The 25,686-nt window shown below is 45.8% G+C and overlaps 1 protein-coding gene across 6 annotated transcripts in view; it reads right to left on the reverse strand.

Annotated features, from left to right (window-relative positions):
* Positions 1 to 3,555: 3,555 nt before the first annotated feature.
* Positions 3,556 to 25,686, reverse strand: part of sox2 (SRY-box transcription factor 2) — a 74,909-nt gene continuing 52,778 nt past the window's right edge. For 2 of the 6 annotated variants that reach the window (XR_005097813.1, XR_005097812.1), the window contains 3 exons: positions 10,294 to 10,338; positions 4,777 to 4,861; positions 3,556 to 3,939 (listed from right to left, as the gene is read on the reverse strand). Coding sequence is in view for 4 of the 6 variants with exons in the window: in XM_037250442.1 (XP_037106337.1) it covers positions 22,128 to 22,137; positions 22,318 to 23,270 (963 nt within the window). In the remaining 2 variants the exon portion in view is untranslated. Of the gene's footprint in view, positions 3,940 to 4,005; positions 4,067 to 4,776; positions 4,862 to 10,293; positions 10,339 to 21,181; positions 24,323 to 25,686 lie in introns of those variants that run through there. The other 4 variants (XM_037250442.1, XM_037250443.1, XM_037250441.1 and 1 more) reach the window with 4 other exon arrangements.

The raw sequence follows: 25,686 nt of genomic DNA on the forward strand, positions 1-25,686 counted from the left end.
TTACGTTGCCACCGGGTCAAATGTCTGCCTCTGACTGGAATGCTCGCGGAGGGCAGATAAGAAAAGCCGCGGCAGTCGTGTGTGGAGATGCTTTTGGCTTCTGATAAGGTTAAAAGGGAGTTCCGCCCCGGCTTGGTTTTTGAACAGCGTAGGTGGGCAAAAACATGCGACAAAAATGGAAGGTGGAGAATTCTAGGCACTCCTCAACAGAATTCGGCGGCAGCACAAGCGGTACTTTCTGATTTGACACTCGGTGTTGTTTGTCATTGAGCTGCCATGCAGCTGGCCACACGACACAAACTCTGAGTGGAAAATTACCGGCCCTGTGGCTTTTCTACTTCTTTATGAAGTGAAAAAAAAAAAATTCTGTTAAATTTGGTGGGCACACCTGGCGAACATGCGAAGGATAGCAATGGGGTTTGAGGTTTCTGATTCAGGGTTAGGGTTTAGGATTTGGAATTTTGAATGAGCAGATGAATTTACTAAATGGCAAAATGTTGTGTTCCCATGTGTTAAAAACAATAAAGGACGTTCGAGAGCCTTCTGCCCTATATTCAGCATTCGACGCGAGATCGCGTTCCACATGAGCTCGGCAAGACCAATTCTGCCCTTTTCAACTTGAAGCCGATCGTGTCAAGCGTCCTCTTTTAGCAACTGTTAGCGTGGATGCTAAAAGGCTTACTCCACTTCAGCTCACTTTGATATTTGCTCTCAATGTTCCAGCCGAGCAGGCGCGTTGAGTCAAGTGGAAGTTTCGCCATCCAGACGTTATTTTCTTTTTCGACAACTTCTGCATTAATATGTTTGATGAAGGACAAGCGTTTGACTTTCATCCCTCCGCCCGACGACACTTAAATATGTTACACATTAACTCTGCGGACGGTGTCGGCGGTGACACAGCGACCGACGCGTGTGTGGCCCGGGCGTGTAATTGTGTCCTCGCCTGGCTCCGAGGTTTGTTTTCCAAGCCCGGAGATGATTGCCATTGATAAGGCGGCGGCTCTAAATATAAAGTTGTGAAATCATTAAAAGGACGTAAATATACCCCTCCAATCCCTTTACTCTAATCCTAAGCATGGCCAATGAAACTATTCATTAGAAAATCATCAGCTTTGCTTCATTCCAGGATTTTCAGCGTGTGTGTCTGTGTGCGTGTGTGTGTCTAAGCAGAGTGTGTCGTGTGGAGCTTAGCCGCAATTATGTGTGTTCATGTGGTGCCTGCGTGTTTATTGCTTATTTATGCAAATCGCTGTGCCATTTTTACACGGCTAAAAGTGACAACATTAGCTTTAATCCGGGATATGAGACGTTATTCTCGAAAACCTTGCTAGATTGGTCACCTCAAAAAAAGGACTACTTTCTCCTCAAAAACTCCGAGGCAACAATCCAACTGGGCCAGGTGGACAAGGTCCCTCACATCGGATCCTGCAAATGCAAGAATTGTCATCGCTGAGCATGAATTAACGAAACTCCACGATTCACCAAATTGAGCTTAACAAAAAATCGCCATACTCCTTACCAACAAGATGGACGAGAGGGCTTCCGTTTCAGGCCGAGCAGTGGATGTTGGTGAACCTTCCCCTAGGTGTGTGAGTTTGTGTGTGTGTGCGTGTGTGTGCTGAGACAGGCTACTTGGCAGCCGGTTGGAGGAAAGATTATCTTGACAAATTGGATAAACATCTTGTGTGTGACAGGATGCTGATGGAGGGTCTGCCCGTCCACACACAAAGACACACACACGGCCGCACACAGCTGGGGTGGTTGGTTTGTTTAGCCGCAGAGCCGGTGTGTCCTCGTTGGGTGTGCGTGCGTGAGGCCCGGCCGGGCCCGGCCTCCAGGCAGGTAACAACAGGTCTCCCTCCTCAAACAGAACATGCAGGTTCTCAGGTGTGTCTGCTTTCTCGCTCCTCTCTGCGTGTTTGTTTGTGTGGAAAAGGGCACTCCACACATCAGATTGGAAATGTGTTTGTCTTGTTTGTCAGATGGCCAACGTGCGACCCTCCAGCATGAAAATTCACAAGGCAGTGTTTGACGCAAATATTTCTTTGTTGGAAACCGGGAAGAAGAAAAATGTTCCATTTGACAATTTGTGACAGGAATGCGACGCCTCCACAAAGTGTGAGGAGCTCCCCATGTATGCTGTCCAACCAGTTGACGAGCGCAGCTTGGGCTTGTGTTTTGTTTGTAACGTTGGATGAAAAATCACCGTTTGTCAGTCTTGACATCAGAGACACGTACGAGGGAGCCCTGTGATGTCAAAACTCCACAAGCGCAACATTAACGCCCATCTCAGTACGTGAAACGAGAAATTGTGCAATCTCTGCAGAAATTGTGTGTGATTGCTGAAATGTGAAAACGCAAGTGTAATCATGATAAGAATTGTTGAATGAAATATAAGGCTTAATATTTCATTTGTTTCAAAATATGGTTAGGGTTTGAATATAGGGTTTCAAACTAAGGTTAGGTTTTCAAACTCGATTAGATTTGTATTTTGAACTCGGGTTTCAAATTACGATTAGAGTTTCAATTTAGGGCTTCAAAAAAACGAGCTCGACGTCATCTCCCATGTTATCGAGGCACAGCCAGCCTGAGAGACGTCGGGCGACGCTGCCTTCTCGCTGACCTCCACAGTCAACTGGAAGATGATTTCTTCTTGGTTGTTCCTGTGAGGTGAAATGGAGCCGGGCGCCGCGCACGCCTCCAGGCCACTCGGCATTGCGAAAGCTTTGCAATTACATACTTCGCCAGTGTATGTGTGTGTGTCTCCTCAACCATAAAATGCTTCCAAATATCCGAGTGTTGCTTTATTACCGCAAAAGCTTGCAGCCATTGATGAGCAAAATTTGCCCAATCAATGGGATACGATTTGCCGCTCTACACTTGACTGCGGCGTTTAATGGACTCAGCTGCAATTCATCACTCTCAAGTCATCTCCACCCAGTAAACACAGATAGCAGCGTTTGATTAGCGTGATCTCGTCAATATAGGCGAGACCCAATCAATAAGGTTAAACACACTCATGCACTTCACCTGAGCAGCATGAACGTGAGTATTTAAGAGAGGAAGAGACCGTAGAGTTGGGGGGGGGCTGAGTGTGTGTGTGTGCGCGTGTGTATAATCGAGTCATGTAACAGACAGTAAGAGAATCCGTTTCATCACCGGAGGCGTTAGCAATGAGCAGGAAGACACCAAGAAGAAGAACTGGGAAGGGGAGTGGCAAAAAGAGTATCAAATGATTCGACACGCGTAAGCACACACGCAAACGCGCAACCGTCAGCTCCCATCAGTTGCCTGCAGATTTTGGAGTGGTGACCGCAGTAGTCATGTGATCATTTACACTCGTTTCAACAGATAACCGGAGGCGATTGTTGTCCAGATTCTGGACACGTTCTGGGGTCTCTGTCATTCCATCTAAGGCGGAACCTCTCTACATGGCGTGACTTGATTTCTTTAAAGAAGAAATGCATTTCAGGCCTATATTGTGACTCTTCGTTTGAACAACAACTTTTAATTTGCTGTCAACAACAAATGTCATGAATAAGACATGAGAGGTCATGACGTTCAATGCTGAGGCTTTTATTCACGGGGAAACCATTTATGTACATTCTCCAGACTTTCATTCCAAAGCAGATTTGATTGGCGAATGTGACAAACTTTCATTGTATAGCGCCAACTACTGTCGAGGAGGACTTACTCCATGCCTCAATTGGCGGTGACTGATATCGGCAGCCTCAGCGATTGAAATGAGGCTGCTATTGAGACTCAACCACATCATCGGTTACAAAAATCAAAATCGGAAATTGTCTTTATGCGAATCGTTTCGGTTCAAAACAGTTAGGCTCAACTCAATGTGCCGGGTATTGGCCTCCAGTGTGACGTCAGCAATGTCCTGGACTCTCGTGGGAGCCCGCTGCTCTGATGCAACACCTTTGCCGGCTCCTACACAAAAGAGAGAAAGTCACGCCAGTGTCATGGAGAAAGAAAATCGAAAGGGACTCGTCGTACTCTACATGAAAGTCTTCTCTCACTCAGCGCAATCATCCAAGAAAGGCTCACGGCATCTTCTCTGGAGGAATAACGTGCAAAAAGACTTTTTGATACCAATTTCTCTCTCTCTCTCTCTCTCTCTCTCTCTCTCTCTCTCTCTCTCTCTCTCTCTCTCTCTCTCTCTCTCTCTCTCTCTCTCTCTCTCACACTATCTATCTATCTATCTATCTATCTATCTATCTATCTATCTATCTATCTATCTATCTATCTATCTATCTATCTATCTATCTATCTATCTATCTATCTATCTATCTATCTATCTATCTATCTATCTATCTATCTATCTATATATATATATATATGTATCTATATATTAGCATAGCTAACTTTGTCTCACAGATAGGATTTAAAAACCTTTAATTGTGATGCTTTTCTTTGAAGAAGGTCAAGTTTCTTATTTTGGTTTGGCTGGTGTCTTTCTGATGAATTCCCTTCACGTTGAATCAAACACAATTACCGTCTGATTTCTTTCAGAGGACCATTAGCTCGTGTGCGTATATGTCTCAGCCAGAGTGTATTTAAATAGCATAAAGTAATTGGAAAAACAGGACAGCCGTCTTTGTGGAATTACTCGAGCTGTCTCACTCATCCTCCCGCTGAAATGTGGATCATATTCAAACTATAATGGGCCGTGAGTTAAGACGATTTTATGTTCGTAATTACAGAGGGGTGTTGGAAGTTCTTTTGTTTTCCGTGCTAAAAAGAGGGGAAGGACATGAAAAGAATTACCGCCAGATGATTCCATAGCTTCTTTAGCCGTCGTGGACACGGCAACTCATTGAAAAGGGAGGATGACAGCACACCTTGCTCGCCCCTGAAATGACAGTTGTACTCATTAGCATCACATTCTTGGAGGAACAGTGGACGTAATTCTTATCTTGGATTGCGTTATTCGGACCACTTTTCAACACACGGAGCGCTCTCGCACAGGTGGACGCGGCCGAGACCACCTGGCGACTCCTTGACAACACTCAGACATTCACTTGGTTGGGTCGCCCTGCAAACGGACCCCACAAAAACTCTTCTTCACGTCTGCCACTTTTCTCCCTCATCCCTGGTTCAACCCTCCCCCCCTTTGCTTCCCTGGGCAGCTCAGTGGGAACCCCACTCTCGCTCTCTCTCTTCCCCTCTGTCTCTTAACCTCTCTCGCCCCCTCCCTCAGGGCAGAAGTAAGCCACGCCTTGAGGCCCTGCTCCCATTGTGAGCCCTCTGCTACTTCTGTTTGGGGCCTTTGTGTGCCGCTAATCAGCCGTGGGGCCGTGCTCGGCCTCAAATGTGTGTGTGTGTGTGCGCGCGTGTGAGTGTGTCCCTTGCCCTCATTACGTAGCCACACTGGGAGGCCAGCATGGGAAGTTTCTGCTGCACTACCCCCCCCCCCCCCCTTCACCCCCCCTCCCTCCATCACACAAAAAACTTTCGAGCTGCATTGCCCTTAATTTTTTATACAGCACATTAGTGCAATGTACAGACCTGATAAAAGTTTGGATTTGTTTGGTGGTTTGGATCGCTACGACGTCAAGTTAGGACAGTTGCAATGATAAATATAACTTATCCCAACTAGTAATTAAAATCCGTTTTCCACATCGCAATATTGCCAGTTGAGTTTAAAAAAAACATTACTGGTAGTGAGTCTGTAATAATTGTGACAAGCAGACAGATGACATCTTTGATGGTTCGAGAGTCCATTTAGTGTCAGTCGTAAATATGAGCCGGACCGAGTCGATCTTTATTGCTCCGTCTCCGTCCCGCTGGCTCGCCCTTCACCCGTCCCGTCCATCCTCCGCTTTACCACCCTCTCATCTGTCCGGTCCTGCTTTTCATTTGCTGATTCCCGTGCCCCCCCACATCAATCAGGATGTGTGTGTTTTGCCCCAAGGTGTTTTAGCACCTTGACTTGACAACAAATTTGGTTTCTTCTGCTTTTCACAAATGGGAGACAATAGTCGCAAGTTTGTTTCCGCTACGTCATTTCCAGGAAATAATTTTTGGGACACTTTTTGGTGCTGATAGATATCATCATTACACGTTTGAGTTATTGAGTAGTTTCCATTGACTATAATTTTGGAGAGTACGTGCGTGCGCATGAGAGACGAAGAAATGGGAAAAGAAACGCTAATTACTGGTGACTCAGGGTTGTGTGACGATAATCCCCTGAAAATCTACACTGGTACAGGTGCTCGCTAAATCCAATTATCAAGCAAGGAGGAGGGAACCGCAAAAGAGGAAACCTGCTAAACTGGAAGTGAAATCAAATAAATGAACATCGTGTTTGCACGGAAGCCATCAATCTCGCATTTTAGTCTACTTTTAATTCCTAAACACAAATCATGGTCACAATCAGGCAGAATTTCCAAAAGCCTCAAGAGCACAAGAAATCGATCTGGCAATAGCAATGTCAGGAGTTATTTTTGAATGTCGATCCAGATGTACAGCATGCACAAAGGGCAGAGCTCAACCTCTCTTCGGCTTTACGGCGAGCAGGACCACACAGATGCGGAGAGGCTTTTACGGCTCATTCAAAGCAGTACGGTCGTTTGTCTGAAGGAGATCACTCCGGGCCAATGTTGGCCAATGGCAACGCTCCACAAAAGTTCCTGAATGAAGCTTGCGGGAACATTCACAAGAAAATTCCTAATGTACTATATTCCATTCGAAAGTCACATTTAATTGATTCGATTTGAACATCTAAAAGGAGAGTGCATATCTGAGCCCTTGCTCTGCATTTGTTTTGGAAATTACAATTTGCAAGGTTTCACTGGCATACAAAAATGACGCATATCTGATCAAAAATCAAAGCATAGACCAGGTCTATCTATGTAATCATGGTTTTCTTCTCTCTTGTGTGACTCATCAGATGGCTTCTGAGATTATCGTACTTTCCTGAATGTGCTAGTCAGTCATCTGCAGTGACACTGCACTACACAGGCATCAAACTGTGCTACGTTGGGTTAAGCTAGCCTAAACCGAAACCTTAGCCAAAACCGAAGGCCAATAGCTGGAGCACCTGTTTCAGGGCATCGCTTGCATGTTGCGAGGGGTGGCCCATTTCCTGGCATGAACGACTTAAGGAGGGGCAGCAGAAAGAAGCACCAAAGGGAGAAGAAACAAGAAAGAATGAGAGCACTCCAGCCTCCCGCCAGACTTGTAATGGAGGTTTGATTAGCAAGCATGTAATGTACTTTAGCCCAACAGCTGGAGATGCAGGAGGGGGAGGGGGTGAGGGATGGAGGGAAAGGTAGCACAGGAGGGAGGAGAATATATAGGCAGCCCTCCCAGCATGTCCTCTCCTATCACCCCCACAATACTTTGGCCCAGGACAGAAATTGTCCCCCTCCTCTAAAAGCTAACCTAACCTCCTGTGGCTGCCCCCCCCCCAGACGAACGCCGTCGCAAGCTCCCCTCCTATAGATGCACCATGCTGTGTAAGCGGTGGCTGTGGGTGGGGCAGAATGAGGTTGGAGGTCAGAAGCAGGAAGAGTTTTTTTTTCCCTTCCCGCCCCCATTAACAAGCAGCGAGTCTGCACGCAGGAAGTTGTTTGTGCGCAGACAATGCAAGTTTATTTGATTCCTGCCGGGTAAAAATGGCAGTGTTGTTGCTCAGCTGGCGTTAGGGTTAAAGGCTAAAGAAAATGTTGAGGCAGCATCCATCAGCCGGCTGCTTTTAAGGATGAGACTAAACGGAAGCTGAAAGAAAAAAAAATGCTGGGAAGGTCAGCGCCAAAAGAATCATCAGAGAAAATATGTTTGTCTGAAGAGCATTTTGTCCTGGCCCAAGTTGCTGGCACGTGAAATGCTCTCGCAATAAAATTCAGATGACTAGTACCAAAAAAGTCCAACATTAAATGTACATCCACTTTGATATGTCACATTCTTGTCCAGCAACAACAAAATTATGAAAAGCAAAGCAAAATGGGAAGAACCAAAGAAGCAAAAGTTTGTCTTGCTGCCATACCTCCCACCGTGTCAGATTAGCGTTTGCGTCCCCCCGCGCTCCGACTCGCCGCGCTGTCAGCTCAGAGTGTGAGCGCAGCAACGTTAATGCGTGGAGACACCTGACAAGCCCGTCGGCCTTTTGGGCTCAGCCTAACCACTCTGGATCCCGACCCGTTGGGAATTCCAAGCGCAAAACCAAACAGTCGCCACGGGAGCCAGTTGGCATCCGCTGGGCTGACTGGGCAAAGGTCCTCGGGAGGGGCAAAGCCTTGAAATGGTGCCACCGGCCAGCCCGAGGTCGTTGAAAGATGAAAATAAACTCATTTTAGCGCCGGCGTGGTGAGCTCGTTAGCGCGGCTGCCTCAGAGCATCAAGTTGGTCACTTACGATCTACGATGTCTTACTCTGACATTTGGAACCTTTCTGACAACAAATTTGAGTCTTCAAGCCAGGTGGCCCATTCTGCAATTCTTGGATGTGAAAATGAGACTTGAATACATCTAAAGGTGTTTCTAGAATGCTCCTCAACAACAAAAGATGTTTGACCACAAGAGTCGTTCTGAACACGCGGCTGCCGTGCGTTTGAAGCCCCGCGAAGGCTCTTCCCGAAGAGTCGAGAGTACGCGGGTACCATTAACTTGAAAATTAATGAGGATTTTGCAGTGTTGAAAGTACAGTAGCTTGTGAACGCTTGTATCTGTTAAGCCACGCACGCTCGCTCCCGCTCTCTCCAGATGCCCTCATTAATTTTAGATTGCCTCTAAATGAGTCCCCTTCATCGTGCCGGAGGTTCACTAAATTAGATTCATTTATATTTAAATTGTGAAACAGCCGTGCTTAATGAGAAAATTGTTATTTTAGGGGTTAGTCCAGATGAGTTGATTGGACAGCTCAGTGCCGGGTGGACCAAAGTCAGTTGCGGCAAACCCAAATGCTTTGAGTTCAACAAAATGTTATGCGCCATTCTGCTCCATCAACTGCATCTTCGCAAAATTATTTCAGCAAATTAAAGCGACCGGGACGGTGGTGATTTTCTTTCTTGCTGTGCAGTATTCCATCCAGAGGGGAAATTGGTACATTATTCTTTCAAGCTCTCCACGCAGAAAACAAAATGTTGACTCAATTTTATTTGGTCAAGTGGTTGCACAAAACAAAATCAACTGGATTCAGATACATTTCCCAAGAAGTTGCACAGTCTACGGACAAAACATATCTGCTTGACAAAATAAAATTGAGTCAATTCAACTCTTTTTTTGACATTTTTACCACGACACGAGCCAATTGGCCAATGGGAGATGTTGACCATCTCGACTCAACAGGTGCGTGGAGCATCACAAGCAGTCAAGCATCTTGCTCAAAATGTTCGTGTCCCCCACGTTGGGTATTTAGCGGAACATCATGGAGCCACACGCAGCTCTCGACGTCCTAACCCCCCAGCAGGAATTTGACTGTTAGGAATCTAAGTGCCAAGCGTTTAAAACCTGAGGAATGCTATTGTTCTGGTCACAGCTGCAGTAGCGACTGCTGCCAGTGTGTGCTGTGAGTGTGTGTGTGTGTGTGTTTTGCAGAATGGGAGGAGGAGTGGAAGGTGTGAAAAAGGCAACTTTACGTGTTTCCAGTGCTCTTTGGTGTGATGACAAAGCCACACATAGTTGACAAGAAGTTGACACATTCCTCATGCCTGGAAGCTGGTGCCACTCGCTCTCGCTCGGCCTTCACAACGCCTTCTCACACAAGCGCAAAACAGCAAAGATTCAAACAAGTACACCGCAACGTTGGTGAATTAGAAAGACCCAGAAATAAAACACCAAACTGTCATTTGTTCCCTTTGTTTTTATGTAGCGTTGTAACCTATTAGGCTGTCATTAATTTCCCCAAATAAGCAAGAAAGTCAAATATTTTCACAGGTTAACACAAAAGTGTGTTTTTAAAACAACATGGACAACACTTAGATGATTAAAAAGGTCATCCACCTTACAGGTTATTCCAAACCAGATGCCAAACTTTGAAAGGTTAATTAACGAGAAAAATCACATCTAAGAACGAACGTCGCGGGGCAGCACAGCTCACTCTGTTGATTTATCTGCCTATTTTTCTCTGCTTCTGTCCGTCCTTCTTTCTAGTAATTATCATCCAGCTGCGGGACGGACAATGCTTGGCATTCTTCCAGATGGCTGACTTCATACACTTTGTGCCACGCTCAATTTGGAGCGTAACGGAAGCTGGGCATGACTGGCACCCTCCAGGGCATTACTGCCTCTCTCTATGGGACGCTGTGTGTGAGCATGTGCGTGTATGCGTGCGTGTACGTACCCTAAATCATGGAGTACTCATTTGTCGTTTACTTCATTCGCCTCACTAGGGGAAGGAAAAAAGAAAAATTATGAGTTGAATTAATTTCATTAACGTATGTTTGAACTGCATCCATTTGCCTGAAATTAAAATGAACAAATAAAGAAACGGCAGCACTACTGTCATCTACTGTTGTGGATGTGCAATTACACTTATTCTTTTACAGTAAAAACACAAACAGAACTACTCTGAGCAAAAAAAAAAAAAAAAAACTGTTTAAATCATCTTGAAAAGTTGCAGCAATGTAAATTCTTTGTGATCCAGCAACTCCATAACTTGTAATATCCGAAACAAACGTAATTGGATGTGGCCCTACGCGCAGTATACAACTTGACATTTCAGTCAACTCTATCTGGCGTCGCTCCCCCTTGAACTGGGTCAGAGGAGGACAGTGTTCTACTCCGCAACAGGCAGCCAGTCACCCAAACAGACCATGAGCTGAGAGATACAGCACCAACAATTCACTCACCACGGACACTTTATACGGTCATTGTACACACGCTGTACTGTACACACACTCAAAAGCATCAACACACACACAGACACACACTCACTCACACAGACACACACACACACAGCGGCTCTGTGACTCCAGACTTGAGTGAATGGGGAGCTGTGCAACGCAAGTCTTCCTTCCTCGAGTACAATGAGGACCTGTCTGCTTCCAGTAACCCGCAGCTCACTGACCGAAAAAAAAAATGAAAGAAAGAAAAACAACAACAACACAACAGAGGCCAGCTCTTATGTTTAGGACAGAAGGGCATTCTATGAAAAGACACAAATGCCAATAGTTGATCTGTTGTGTTAAAAAAATGCCTCTGAAGAAGATGAAATAAGAACATAAAGGCTCACAGTCCAGCTGACATGGTGCCATTGGGCACGACTTGACACCATTGGCAGTGAAATCTTTGGACAATGCAAGATACAATACTTGACAATTTCTGTTTTGGACACAGTAAATAAAGTTTAGATCTACCTCGCCGTCAGTTGGTAATATTGAGCGAATTGCGAAATAACATGCTAGGTGCTAAGCGTTAGCCTGGTGCTGGGGTGCCCAAAAAGGGGCCCCGCCACAGTGTGCGGAAGGATTGTGGTTGGAAAAGGGTTTGGACTGGGCCTTTGTTTGTCTCTCTGTGTGCTGACATCACTGTGCTGATGGCACCAAATCCTCATTGTAGCGCACACAGCACTTTCTATACAAAACACCAGCACGTGCGCACACGACCTCGAATGCCAACTTGACCAAAAAAAAAAAAAAAAAAAAAGCTCAGCTCAACACATACACCACCACCGTATACGCTCATCATCTACAAAGGCAAAGCATGGTGACAGTTTAGCCTCTCTCAATCCCAAATATGACTTTTTGTTTTTGTCCGGACCAAATTGTGTTTGTTTAGCCTGTCAGAGTACGTTGACATTTAGAAATGGGAAGAAATCTCGGTTGATTCAAGGCAGCGGTCAGCACACGGAGGTAATTTGGACAACTGTACCATCTCAAGGGTGGATGCAGTTTGGGAGTTGAGGGCTCACATTATTTGCTTTCCAATGATTGATTCATTTGGATCTATTTGCTTTCAAGAGCGCAATCGCACACGCGCACACATGATAAAGCGCTCAAACGATGGACCCGGGAAGTGGCTGGAATGGACCCGCCACTCACAGCCACTCAAAGCCAATCAAAGCTGATGCGAGTGCACACGTCTCACTCACACACACACACACACACACACACACACACACACACACGCACATGCACACGCATGCACACGCACACACACACACACACACACACACACACACACACACACACACACACACACACACACGCACACACACACACACTGACATAAATAAGAAAATGAGGAATGATGCCAGCATCAACCAAGTCAGATGTGAACCAACTGTATTCAACATACTTTGTAAGAAGGTTGAAGAAAATATTGGAAGATAAAGAAACAAACAGTGAAATGATTTTCAAAGCCACGTCTGGAGATGTGAAGCATCTCACGTGAGCAGAGGCAAGTGTCAAGTGATTGCAGGCTCGACAACAGAATGCATGCGAGACGAGAAGAAGAAAAAACAAGCGAACTGGCACGGAAAACACTTTTACAAATATTTTAACCTGGATGAGGAAATATTTTAAAAAACTTTCAAATCTCTGTACAATTAAAAAAGTGTGAATACTCTTAAATACTTTAAGACTCGTGTCCATGGGTTTTTTATACACTTGTTTTCACAGCAACTACCTACACAAATGCATTTTAACAGCTTTCCAATAAACTTTTAATGACCACTGAAAAGGCTCAGCTCATCAACAAGGGCTTTTGAAACACACACACACACGCACGCACGCACACACACAAACACACACACACACACACACACTCAGGGTCCTGTCAGGGCCAACTAAGCGGAGTAGCCAGTAAGGCAGCGTTTGGATTGGCTGGACAGAGGTTGCCGGGGGTTACGCTGGATTTGCCGGACCACCTGCTGAGTTTCAGCCACCAACTGACTGAAAACATTTACATCAGAAACCTCTTGCAATGGAGACAGGGCAGAAATAAATTCAAGACATGAGCAACTTCCAAATGGGAGACTTTTTTATCGCTTTCCAAGAATATGTGATGAAAGTGTTGCCAGCAAGATGATTTTTGACTATCTCGGAAGTTGCCTGACCTTCATTAATAATTTAATGTCAAAGTGGTGGCTTTGGTTGATTTTTTTTAAATGTTACTTTATTTTGTCTGCTTCAATAGCAAGCCGCATTGATGAGCAAGTTGAAGATTTTGTGGGTTTATCTGATTTGGAGGTTGCTTTGTCCTTACAAAGCAATACAAATTGCTAATGTATTCAGGTTGACTAAATGTGGGACTGTAACAAACGACATAGAAGTTCAATTAATTTATTACAGAATGTCTAACGATGATCTAAACATTAAGTCATATAAATGAACATTAGTTCAAATGAAGCACATCACCAACACTACAGTCAGCTAAATTTCAGTCGCTTAAGTTGAAAAAGTTGGTGTCACAAAAGTTCTGGATGCTGGGCTTCACACTAAAGGGAAAAAAAAAAACATCGTGTGTATATGGGGCCAATCCCCCCCACAGCACCCTTACATGTGTGTGTGTGTATGTGGGTTGCTGGGTTGGGTAGTGGTGGGGGGCACTGTGACCCGCAAACTGACCTCCTCAAACTTCAAACTGAATGCTTGTGGCAGTTACCACGACGACAGAGCTCTCCGAGCCTTATCCTACTTACTGAAACGAGACGAGATGAGGAGTGAGGAGAAGTAGGAAGATGAGGAGGAGGAGCGGGAAGAGCGAGAGGAGGAAGGCGGCGGTGCGGGGGCAGAGGCGTTCAAGGCGGCCGAGGCGGAAAGAAAACGAAAGGTGTGCAAGTAGAGCACGAGAGAGCGGCGGCCGGGTAGGAAAGCGAAACTTGCTGCTGTCGCACGTCCGGTTTTCACTTGAGTCCATCCGAAAGTTGACTCTTGGCTCCATGGAGATATTCCAGTGTGAACTTTGTGTTTGTTCTCCACAACAAAGTAAGACGCTCATGTTAATGTTTGACTTTGCCAGTGGAGACCGTGATGGCGACTCCAAATCAAAAGTGGCCACGTTTGTGTCCCCTGGCTAGCTGTCAATCACCAGCGAGAAGATCCCAGCAACTGATACAGCAACGCTTTAATCTCTGCTCAACACACACACGAACACACCGGGCGTGTTCTCAAGGATCCTGGAGACAGCTAATGTTTCTCCTGATTTTCCAAAACTGACATGCAACAAAATGAAGTGGTTCTGGCTCTGCTCAGCCGATAGAAACAAATTGTATTTCCACGTTCATAGCCCAACATTCTCATTTGTGGCATTGATCATTTCTGCCTTGAAAATGAACAGCGGATGGTGTTGCCATTAAAGGGGTGTTCGTGAACAGCAAGTGCAGGCTGTCAAGGCTAACAAGCCCGAGTCCTCCCTCGGGGCCTCGGGGCCTGCGTGGCCGTAAAGCGCCGTCAGTTGGTAAATCGGTAAATGATTCCGGCTGTCATTTAATCAATATGAACAGGCAGCAGCTGTCACACATCATCGTCTCCCCCGGGGGTCATTGTCAACACAAGATGAAAAAATATGGCTCGGGGTGCGGCCAGACGCCTTTTCACAGGCTTCAATTGAAACCGGCAGGCCGGCGAGCGCTTCTAGATTTGTATCAAAGTTAAATGCGAGATAGTTGCATTTCATTTGTTGATTATTTTATGCTACTATAGGAATTACACTTGTGCAAACGTCCAACAAGGCCAAAGAAAATGTTGTTTTATTATTGTCATCATAAAGATAACATATATTTATAATAATCCTACTCTATGTCTGTTTTTTGACAAAGAATTATTATATATGCAGTGGTAACGCAAGTAACAACATTAATTCATTTTGTGACCTAATTTTAACTATAAACGTTCAGATATCAAGGCAATTATTCCTATTGAAATGAATGAAATAGCAATTAATCAGTTCCACTCCCCCAATTATTATTATTTACATTTTATTAGCTGTGGTCGTTTTTAAAAGTACTTTATAAACAAAGTTAAATTCCGATTGCATGCACCTTTAATACGAAAATAATAGTCGCCACACTTTTCTGACTCGAGACGCCAAAGTTCCGAGATGTGAAAGGACTGCGGGGGGTATTCCTCTCCTCTTTCCCTCCTCCCGCGCCCTGACGTGAGACAGTGAAATCTCATCCCGCCATTCTGCCAACGCTGATAGTCGGCAGGGCGGGACATGTCACTTCACTCATGTATATGTGTGCGTGCGCGTCCCGACTCACAATGACGCGAGCAGAGGGAGGAGGCCAGGTGAGAGGTTTGCAGGGGAGGGCGCTGGGGGAGGTGGGGGGTGACAGGGCTCTGATCTCTCAGATAGGGAGATAGCCACCTGATTCAAATGGCTCGCTTGTTCCCGGCAGTCACTTGATCGGCGTGTGAACTGACTCCTCTCTTATTTACAATCGGATGCTACTCGATGACCTGCCCAACCCGGGATTGCCAGAACTGCTCTCTCGTTCTCTTTCTCGCTCTGTCTGGCTCTCCTATATTTAACACCTCACTCTCTCACACTCACACACAAGCGAACTCGGAAGAGCCACAACAGACAACAATAGTACATTTTGGTATTGCAATTACATTATTGTTAGGATGTTTATTTACATGTGTTGCTCCACCGTTTGTGTTAAAATATCTGTTGCCTTGTCAGTCAATACTTCATCTATAGCATGTAGCATTGTATGCTAGCATTTACATTGGCCTTACAAAAGGTCTGGTTGCAGTAACCTCAAAGTGAGTTTGCTTGCATGTGGACAAAACGCCAAATGCATCACCAAAAACAAGCTTTTGGTAACAATGTCATTTCGGCATTTGTGATGATATTTTGATGAAACTTTTTGCGGACATTAGTCGAAGACAGACTTACTCATGTTTGCAAGCGTGAGACGTGAAAAGGAAATGGGCTTGACTTTAAAGGCGAATGAAATCGTCCCCCCCCGATAGAGGTTCTTACTGTGTGCAATGGAGACAAGTTGAGTCTATACGGCATCTGCCCGGCTGCCAGTCTCTAACTGTCCTGTCTGATTATCTCACCCGGTCGGCCCCGAGGGGACGGCCATACTGAAAGAGGCCACTCTTCCGTCCAACAACAGCTTCTGTCAGAGAGGGAGACCTCAGAGTCACCGGCTCCAGAATAGCAACTGATGCAATCAAGAGAAAGCCACACTGCCCTCAGCACGACTGGCCTCACGTTTTTATGCATCCTGAAAAAAACAATTGCCCTTCTTACTCCAAACTTGAACACCGATGGACCCATTTTACGTTCGACGTCATCAAAAACTGCGCACACCACTGGCTCCAAAAAACGTGAGACGTGTTTGTGTGTGTCATTGTAGTTTTTGAATAATTTTACAAACGGCGGCCCAACATGTGCTGAAACCTACTCGTCAACAGGGGGGCATGGTTTAAAGTTTAAATGGGTAGTTCCTTTTTTTGATGATGTAACATGTTTTGTTTATTTAGCGTGCTGCCCTCTCATAGCTCATCAATGGCTTTCTTTTCACAACTTTTTCAAACGTTAGACCCCCTTTAACCCCTCTTTTCTCAACATACAATTCTGGATATGTCATATTCTAAATTAGGACAACCCCCGTTGCCCCCCCCCTCCATTTAATGTGCGAGTAGACTTGTTGGTCAACAGTTGGGTTGGGTTGGATTGGGTTGGGTCGGGGGCCTCGGAGAGGGAGGGAGCCCCGGAACAATGGCTGGCGCTGTTGTGAGCTGGAGGGAAAGAGAGAGAGTCAGTCTGATGACAGCGTGAAAGAGGTTAGTGTCTATGCTGGGAATTGAGAGCGGAGAGTGGGGGGGGGGGGGGGGGTGTAGGCGGGCAAGCGGGCGGGTGTTCCCGTGTCTGTCGGCTTGTTAATGATGATGCGGGCTCATCGGCTCAACGGCCTTCCCCATCAAGGAATCTCCAAATGCCTACAAACAACCTCTGAAAGACTGTAGAACAAAATCCACAATTTTCGTAGTGCTCCCTAACTTACCCCCCCCCACACACACATACACGGCACGGTTTCCCATCCATATAATAATTTGCAACACTGAATAAATTTTACTTTTCAAATGCAAAATGAAGAATAAACACTGCCACTGTAAAACCTCGTTGTGGAAAGGTAAACTAGTTGCCATGACGACCGTTTTTCTACTTTCTGGCAGGAGTCTTCTACGAATGGAAGATGAAAAAGATGAAGAACGGTAGTCATGGCAACGAGATTACTCTTCCACAACAAAGATTGTAGACGCCAAAAGGCCCGTCAACTGAGCAGGATTGCACCTTTGGCTACAAGGCCACGCGGGATTCCGGTTAACGAAAGCCAATTTGAATCAAAAAGAAAAACTTGAATGTATATATTTTTTGGACGTTTTGTTGTTCCATACTGGACTGAAGTACTCCGTCTTTTGGGGAACTTTGACTAACTGAACCGCACAACGCTCTGAGTTTCCGAAGTGTACAAACTCGCCCTAAAAATAACGAAAGAAATGTTTTTACATTGATGGCACGAAAATCAGCAAAATAACGAGGTAAACCCGCAATAGAAGAAGCCGAAATAACCAAACTGAATTTTTTTTTAATTCAGGGGCCGCTCAGAGTGCGCCCACCGGTTCAATCGCTTTGCCTCAGCAGTTGTAAACAACGAACATTAAAAAGTGTCCCTCTCTCTCCGCATCAATCAAATCTGGGCAATATTTTGATGAGGACAAACTGATAGTCTCAAGCATGATGAATGATTTCGGTACTGCTCGCTCCCCATTGCAGCTGCACATCAAAAGCTTGCCAAGCTACAACTTGTTTTCTTTTAGTTCTTTTGAAAGCATCAAACGACGCAGCATTATCAGCCCGACCATGTTATTGAACTTTCTGCTATTAACATGCGTGTCGGATCGTGAAAGTTGTTTAAGTTGGTTTTCCTTGCAGCCTATATCCTCTAGCGTCCCTCTCCTCCCCACCCCCACCCCAAACCCTCCCCCGGCCTAAGGAGGGGCAATCCTCACCACGGCCACCAAATTTCCGGACAACAAAAGATCAGCAGAGCATGCGGAACTTTCACTTGCAGTTGCTCCCATGCGGTCGGTCGGCCGGTCACCTGTTGCCTCACGCTGCTTGCAGCCGCTCCATTTTCCTCACTTTTTCATTTCGCTCACTAATTTATTCGGACCTCGACGACACGCCACGATTTGCGCACACGCTGTAGACGTTCTGACGCGTCTTGCAATTACACCAAAGGTCGGCCTCCGTTTGAGCTGCTTTGTCCTCTTTGCATGAGTGCAGCCAGCCAAGCGTTTGACCTTATTCAAATCATAAAGAGATGCTGCTTGCCGATGGCAGAAAAGACCAATTAGAATTGCCCTTGGATGCTGCTAGCGTACCTTTAATATCTCATGTTAGTTTGAACATATTGACAGTGATTAGCAACTGGTGACGTTTATCTTTTAAAGACATCAAACAATATCCAGGAGTTAGTCCAATCTTGGTAGCATTGAAATGACCTCATCTGCTACTTTATTTTTATTGCCGGTTTGAGCGCAGAGTAACTGCAGACAGAGCAGGTGGGGCGGATGACAACGGGCTCGATTGTTGTCGCCAGGCCTTTTCACAAATCCTCAGCTCGTCCGCATGCAAGCGGCCGTTTACACTTTCTCCTGACCTAAAATAATCTCCTCAAGAGGCAAAACAGGACTATGGAGGAAAAAAAAGTATTAGCCAATCCTCATCTGTCAGAGGTGCATCAGATAACCCAAGACAATTTGTCAAGCCAAGTTCCCGCGCCGGCCTTTACAGGTTAGTATGACAAAAATGTCACCATGGAGTGTGAATCGCACACGGCGTTTCGTTTATAAAGCTGTCAGCATCAATGAGCACAGATGATCAATGCAACCGGAGCTGCTGGCTCATGGTGACGTGATGGTGTGAGCCAGTGTGGGTGGGGCGAGTAGAGGCCCGGAGCCACCTAGAACACAGGCCGAGAGCGCTGCGAGGCTGATGGCATGCTGTTGTGTCAGTGTGTGGTCTTATTCACTGTGTATGTGTGTGTGTGTGTGTGTGTGTGTGTGTGTGTGTGTGTGTGTGCGTGTGTGTGTGTTTGCCAAAGAAGTGCAGGTGCAGGAAAGAGAAGCGGGCGGTGTGCTCTCTTTCTCTTACACATCCACTACTTGTAGGCTTTACATACAACTTCATCTTGCAATGAAGCTGAGCAATAATACAAGCAAAAGCTGCCCTGTGACTATTAACTGGAAATGCATTATGATTTTCTGGTGTGTTCAAATTATATATACGTATGTATATATATATATATATAATATATGTGTGTGTATATATATATATATATACACACACACACATACATAATTACTACACAAACTACACACACTTAAAAATGCTAGGTTAAAAAAGATCAATTTGGGCAACAAAATTGGACCGACCTAATTTTAAGGGTATACTAATACTAATAAACACAAAACTCAATTCTTGTCTAGATCAAGCACAACTAAAAACCCTGTACGCTTTAAACGTTTTAAGAAGTTTTATTTTGCGTGGGGATTACAGCCATGGGTGCCCGGCTAGACCCAACCCTGGGTAACCACACGCCATGGCAGCTTATCACACGTAACATCTGGGAGTCTTTTTTTTTTCTTTCAAAATAGCAGAGGCGCGCGCTTCGCACCTGTTGCAGTCTAAATATCCCCAAGCGCCAGGACGACACTCAGCACGCGAGCACAGGAAGTGGAGGAGTGCAGAATGGATGGAGAGGAACTCGTCTTGCACAAAATGTGCCCATTTAAGAAGGCAAAAACGAGGCAAGACAACGAGTCCAAATACGATCACATGGTTTATTCAGGGCCCCTCCGAGTTTCCGCATTTGTTCCAAAATGCTTGACGCGAGCGCCACTTTAAAATATTTTATTGTATTATATTGTTGAGTCATATTCGTTTTATTTCATTTGACACAAAAAAGTGAATGTAAAAAAGTCTGTTAAAACACGTGATTTATTTTCCAAGGCTAGCGCTATTGAAATTGTACAAATGTTTATTTCCAGAGTATATTAGCGTCGACAATTAACCGCGCAGCGAACGAGCACCAATTTCAAAAAAACACGATCAATGTGTGACAGCCTTTGTCTTGGCCTCTTGTAATAAATAACATAAATTATCCAGCGTGTTTTGATCCTCCAGAGCAAATCGACAAGCAGGCTTAAAGAAATGAAACGTATAGAGTACGTTGCATAATTTCGCCAAATCCTTTTTCGCCACATCAAAGGTGACAACATAATTTATTCTGTCCTCAGGGCCACTAAACAGGGACCCGATGTTTCTACAAAGAGGGGAGGGGGGGGGGACCAGCGACTCTTTAATAGGCTTTCCTGTTCGGCCTTTTAGACACAAATTGTTTATCACCGGTGTCCTCGCCTATTACAAACAATTGCGCGTCTTGGATCAATAAATAATGAAGCTACCAACGATCCCTTGACCTTTGATAGGCTCGGCTGGGAGGGAGAGATGAGTGCAGGAGCGAGGGGCCTCTTCAAATATTCATCTGCCGGTTAATGTGAGCCGCGCTCCCTCGGGACCCGAACCCGCAAAGCACAACGGCCCTAATCTTAATCTACCTCGGATGCAGCGCGCACACTCGCCCCCGCGCGCGCGCGCACACACACGCACACACCAGACCAGATTTAAAACCGTTAGTAATTCAAAGCGAGCTGTTAGCTCATTTTGAGGATTATTTTTTTTCAAGAGAGGAGAAGCCCCGGCCGGCTGGCTGGCTGGCTGGCTGGCTGGTTGGCGGGCTGCAAGACGCATTTAGTAGCATCTTATTCAAAAACAAGAAGAGGTCTTGTAAAAATGAGTCACCGGAGAAGCCGAACATGAGCAGGCAGGCAGGCATGTTTGATTAAACATTGCATTAAAAATACCCACACACAAGTTGTTCGAAAACAGCAAAATGCACTTTCCATCTCAAGGAACTCAATAACCGCGCGACAAAAATCCAAACAATAAGGAGCCAGCTTTTTTCTAGACTCGTTTAAAAAAAACAACCGCCCCTCAAAAAAAGAAAAAAAAAAGTCATTATAGCAAATAAATTGATTACTGGCAGAGAATTTGACATCCCAAAACAAATTAATCAAAATCATAAAAGGAGCAAGTTAGCAAGATATTAAATTCAGTGACAGGCAAATTTAATGTATTTTTAAATTCTAACGTTGCCAGTTGCCATTTTGTGATTTTAGAAGAGCATAAACTAAATATACCTGACAGCCTGGAACGATTAGGTGGATTAATGTTGCCAACAAACTTTGACTTGGGGGGGGGGGCTTCCTAGAAAAGACAAACGCCGTTAACCAGCAAGCACAAAAGCCACTAGTTTGAATTTTAAACTACGACGACCACAGCAGCACCGCCATCTAAATGCATCATTTACATTTTCACCATGTGAAAGGCGACTCTACTGTGCGACACAAAATAAAGACACGGCAAAATCAAATCAAAACTCAAAAGCATTTCAAGTATCCAAATTTCCAAAATTTATTCTTTTCAAACTGCATATGGAAAAAAATATACTCAGTTGAAATCGTAGCTGTTATAAGGATGGTATTAGTTTCAGTATATATACATGGGAGTGGTTGGCTTCCGCGTGCGTACAGGCCGCAATTTTTCCAAAGTACAACTAGAGGAATGAATTTGGAGATCAAAACATAAAATATCACAGTCAATATACATGAATTGTACAAATCAATTAGAAAAGAAAGAGCACAAGCATCATACCTCAAACGGATGGAAAGTGGGAGACGGGAATATAAATTAACTTGAAGATGAAATGAGCTGGGGGGAGAAGTCTCAATTCTTTCTTAACGAGCGGTAGGGGCAAAAAAAACAAAAAAAAAAACAGCACTACCTGCTCGCGTTTCTCTCCCTTTCTTTCCAGTTTGTTTGATCGCTCCAATTAGTTCGACCATCTATTTTCGACGGAACTGCTTTTGTTTTTCAATATATAAATTTATATATAAAAGAAAAAAAAAGTAGGCAACCTCTTAACAATTTCATCTGATTGTAATGTTTCTTTGATAAATACTGTACAAAAGATGATTGCAATTATAAACGATTGGATTGCGACTCCCACTTTTTTGTCGTCTTGCAAACTCGATCCAGCAGTGAAGTGAAGAGGACGTCGAGCTCCTGCATCCATGCATCCCTCCTCTAGAGCTTCCTTAAAACAAATCAAAGGGAGGGGGAAAAGAGGCGTTTTTGTCCGTTTCCTGCATGGTGACTTTTATACAACTTTTCCCAGCCCAATTTTAATTTTTATTTTTTTTTCTGTACAAAAATAGTCCGACGTTAAGTAGTCCGCAGTTTGTTTGATCAAAGTTCGTTCGGGCGCATGTCTTACATGTGCGTCAAGGGCAGCGTGCCGTTGATCGTCGTCCCGGGCACGGTGCTCTGGTAGTGGCCGGACATGTGTAGTCTGGTCTGGGCAGTCTGCTCGCTGACTTCCGCCCCGGGCAGGTACATGCTGATCATGTCCCTCAGATCGCCGCTTTGGCAGCCCGGCGCGGCCCGGTGCGAGGACGACGTGACGATGGGCGGACTGGAGCTGCTCGACTCGGACTTGACCACCGACGAGGGCCCCATGGAGCCCAGGGCCGTCATGCCCGGGGTGCTCTGCTGCGAGTAGGACATGGAGTATGTGGGCGAGCCGTTCATGTAGCTCTGCGAGCTGCTCATGCCGTTGTACTGCAGCGCGCTCATGTCGTAGCGGTGCATGGGCTGCATCTGGCCCGCATTGTGCGCGTTCAGGCCCGGGTGCTGGTAGCTCAGCTGCTCCTGCATCATGCCGTAGCCGCCGTTGGTCCAGCCGTTCATGTGCGCGGCGTACGTGTCCATGCGCTGGTTGACGCCGCCGCCCAGGCCGCCGCCGACGCCGACCCCCGCGCCCATGCCGTTGCCGCCCGGCGCCAGCAGCCCGCCGGGCAAGGTGTACTTGTCCTTTTTCATCAGGGTCTTGGTCTTCCGCCGGGGCCGGTACTTGTAATCGGGGTGCTCCTTCATGTGCAGGGCCCGCAACCGCTTGGCTTCGTCGATGAAGGGCCGCTTCTCGCTCTCCGACAGAAGTTTCCACTCGGCGCCCAGTCTTTTGCTGATTTCCGAGTTGTGCATTTTGGGGTTCTCCTGCGCCATCTTCCTCCTCTGGCCGCGCGACCACACCATGAAAGCGTTCATGGGTCTCTTGACCCGCTCGGGGCTGTTTTTCTGGTTGCCAGCGGCTGTGTTGCCGTTGCCCGTGCCCCCCGTGTTGGTCTGGGGGGCCGGGGGCTTCAGTTCTGTCTCCATCATGTTATACATCAGGAACAGCGAGTCGGGCGGCGCTCCCGAGCAGGTGAAACGTGAACACGCGACTCCAAGCGGCAGCGGGAACGGTTCTCTCGTCCGACAACAACAAAACAAAACAAAACTAAACAAAAGTTACCTGTCGATTCTCTCAGCAACTTTCTCTCTGGACAAAAACAAGGCGAGTTTCCACAGCCTTGCTCCCCGCGGCTCGGCGAGAGCGCGCGCGCGTGTGTGTGTGCGTGTGTGAGCGGCGCACACTCAGCAAGCCTTCTCTCCCAAAAGGTCCCTGCGATGTTGTGTCCACAAAACTTCTTCGGCCCGTCGCTTCTCCAAAAAGGCATCAACAAAGTGGACTTTTTCTCCCCTGTCCGCCCGAGCCTTGACAAGTCCAGATAGTTTGGGAACAAGTTAATAGACGACCATTCAAGTGACGCGGCTGTCAGCAAATAAATGGCCTGGAGCGGGCCAATCACAGCCGGCTTGCTGCCCCGACACACCAATGGGAGCCCTCGATTAACATAAAGGGGCGTGGTTTGCCCTGCTCCGACAAATACGCTCAGACAGCCTGCCTGCATGAGCCAATGCAGAGTACATATTTACTATTTCTTCGAGCAGTATGGAGATAGTCCGTGTGAAATAATATTATTCATAATGATAATTTAAAATAAACAATGTTGAAACACTGTCGCAACGTTAGAAAAATCCATAAGGCCGAGTTTTATTTATTTTGTGGCAAACGTTTTCAAACCGTAAACTTCACTTTTAAGACACAAAATAGAAAAACGGTTTCGAGTTAAAAACAAATAATACACATTTAATGTGGAAGTAATTTCAATTAGGTTGGATTTTGATTATCTCGGGAAACGACGATGTTTTTAAAAAAGTAACGAAAAACAGAAAAACAATTATGGTCAGAAGGCCGAGAGTGTTCTGTAAAGACAATATTGTCCGCGATGCTGTTATAGTTCTTTTTTTAAAAGTGACTAATACCACATTCACGACTCCAATAGCATGGCAACACCTAAATCAACTTTTGTTAGTTAACTCAAAGCATTGAACTGCTGCGGTGTGTGCGTGCATGTGTGTGCGCGCGTGTGTGTGTGTGTGTGTGGGGGGGGGGCTGTCTACTTTTTTGGCGTTGAAAAGCGAGTAAAAGGTAATCCAAGATGTTTCCCTTTTGTTTGTTCAAGTTGAATGCCAACACACAGAAGGCAGACGGGCTCATCTCAGCACAAATAAGCGCCTTTTTTGTTTGCCGTGTTGTCGCTACATCTGGCCGGACAAAGACGCAACTCCACTCCACTTCCACTGCCACGCTGCTGCATGCTGTCGTTGAGTTTCTTTTTAAAGGGGTGCACGGCGTAGCGGGGTTTACAAGTGGACGATGAATATTTGACGGTAAAGTATGAAAGTAAAGGCAAATCTGTCTGATTTAAGGCTGAGCGCGCGTCAGCCAATTAGTAAAAGAAAAGCCACACACACCTGCTTCTCTTATGTTCCGCATCAAACCCAAACCCGAGTCCCAATTATCACGACATGAGGCCAGTCTCACACACACTTCCATTCAAATCATTCCCTCATATGTCCCCCTCTCCCTCTCGCTCGCTCGTTCTCCTCCCCACACCGAAGTTTGTGCATGTGCAGCCACAACCGACTGACACTTGTTTTGCGTTTCAAACTGCGGCCCAGTCTTTGCGTCCGCGCGCGCGCGTGCGTGCGTACCAGCGCGCAATGCCCTGCTACGTGACACGAGCGCCGTCTACTGGCAAGACGAAGAACAACAAGCAAAGACAAGCGGAGTTTGGTCAAACTTGCTTCATTCAATCATGTGTCAAAATCAAACAATTTGGTGTTAATAAAAAGAAAAAAGATGACATCATGTGGCGCTGATGTTTTGGATGAAAACAATTCAGAGTGGCAAGATCATACACCTTGAACTAATTCAATTAAAAGCGAGTGTTGATAGATGAAATCATAATTGAAAGCGAATAGATGCATGGCGCCTGCGTATTTTGCTTGATGGAGGAGCTCTCATTACGACGGCCCTGCAACCCTACACAAGATTCATCTGTGGCGCTTAATAGGCTGCAAGAGGCGACCCATGCAGCTCGCTCCATTATAATGCACGCTTGAAATGGGCCGCCCGGCTGCTATCTGCATCTGAGTGTGTTCCCCGCTACCTCTAATCTGCTTTGGATAAGAAAGGAACAGCGGGGACCTGTGCGGCCCGGCCAGCCGGGAATGGCCCCGCATCCACAATCAGCGCCAATTTTAAAAAAAAAAATGAAAAAACAAACAAAAAAAAGAAATAGGCGAAACTCGCAGTGCACTTGTAAAAGCCCTAATGAACGGTTGCAATGGATGTAATTAATGCCGCAAGCCGTGCTATCAACATGTTTTTCGTTTGACTAAAAAGTGATCTGCATCC

The sequence above is a fragment of the Syngnathus acus genome, chromosome 4 (genome assembly GCF_901709675.1).
Source record: "Syngnathus acus chromosome 4, fSynAcu1.2, whole genome shotgun sequence".
NCBI lineage: Eukaryota > Metazoa > Chordata > Actinopteri > Syngnathiformes > Syngnathidae > Syngnathus > Syngnathus acus.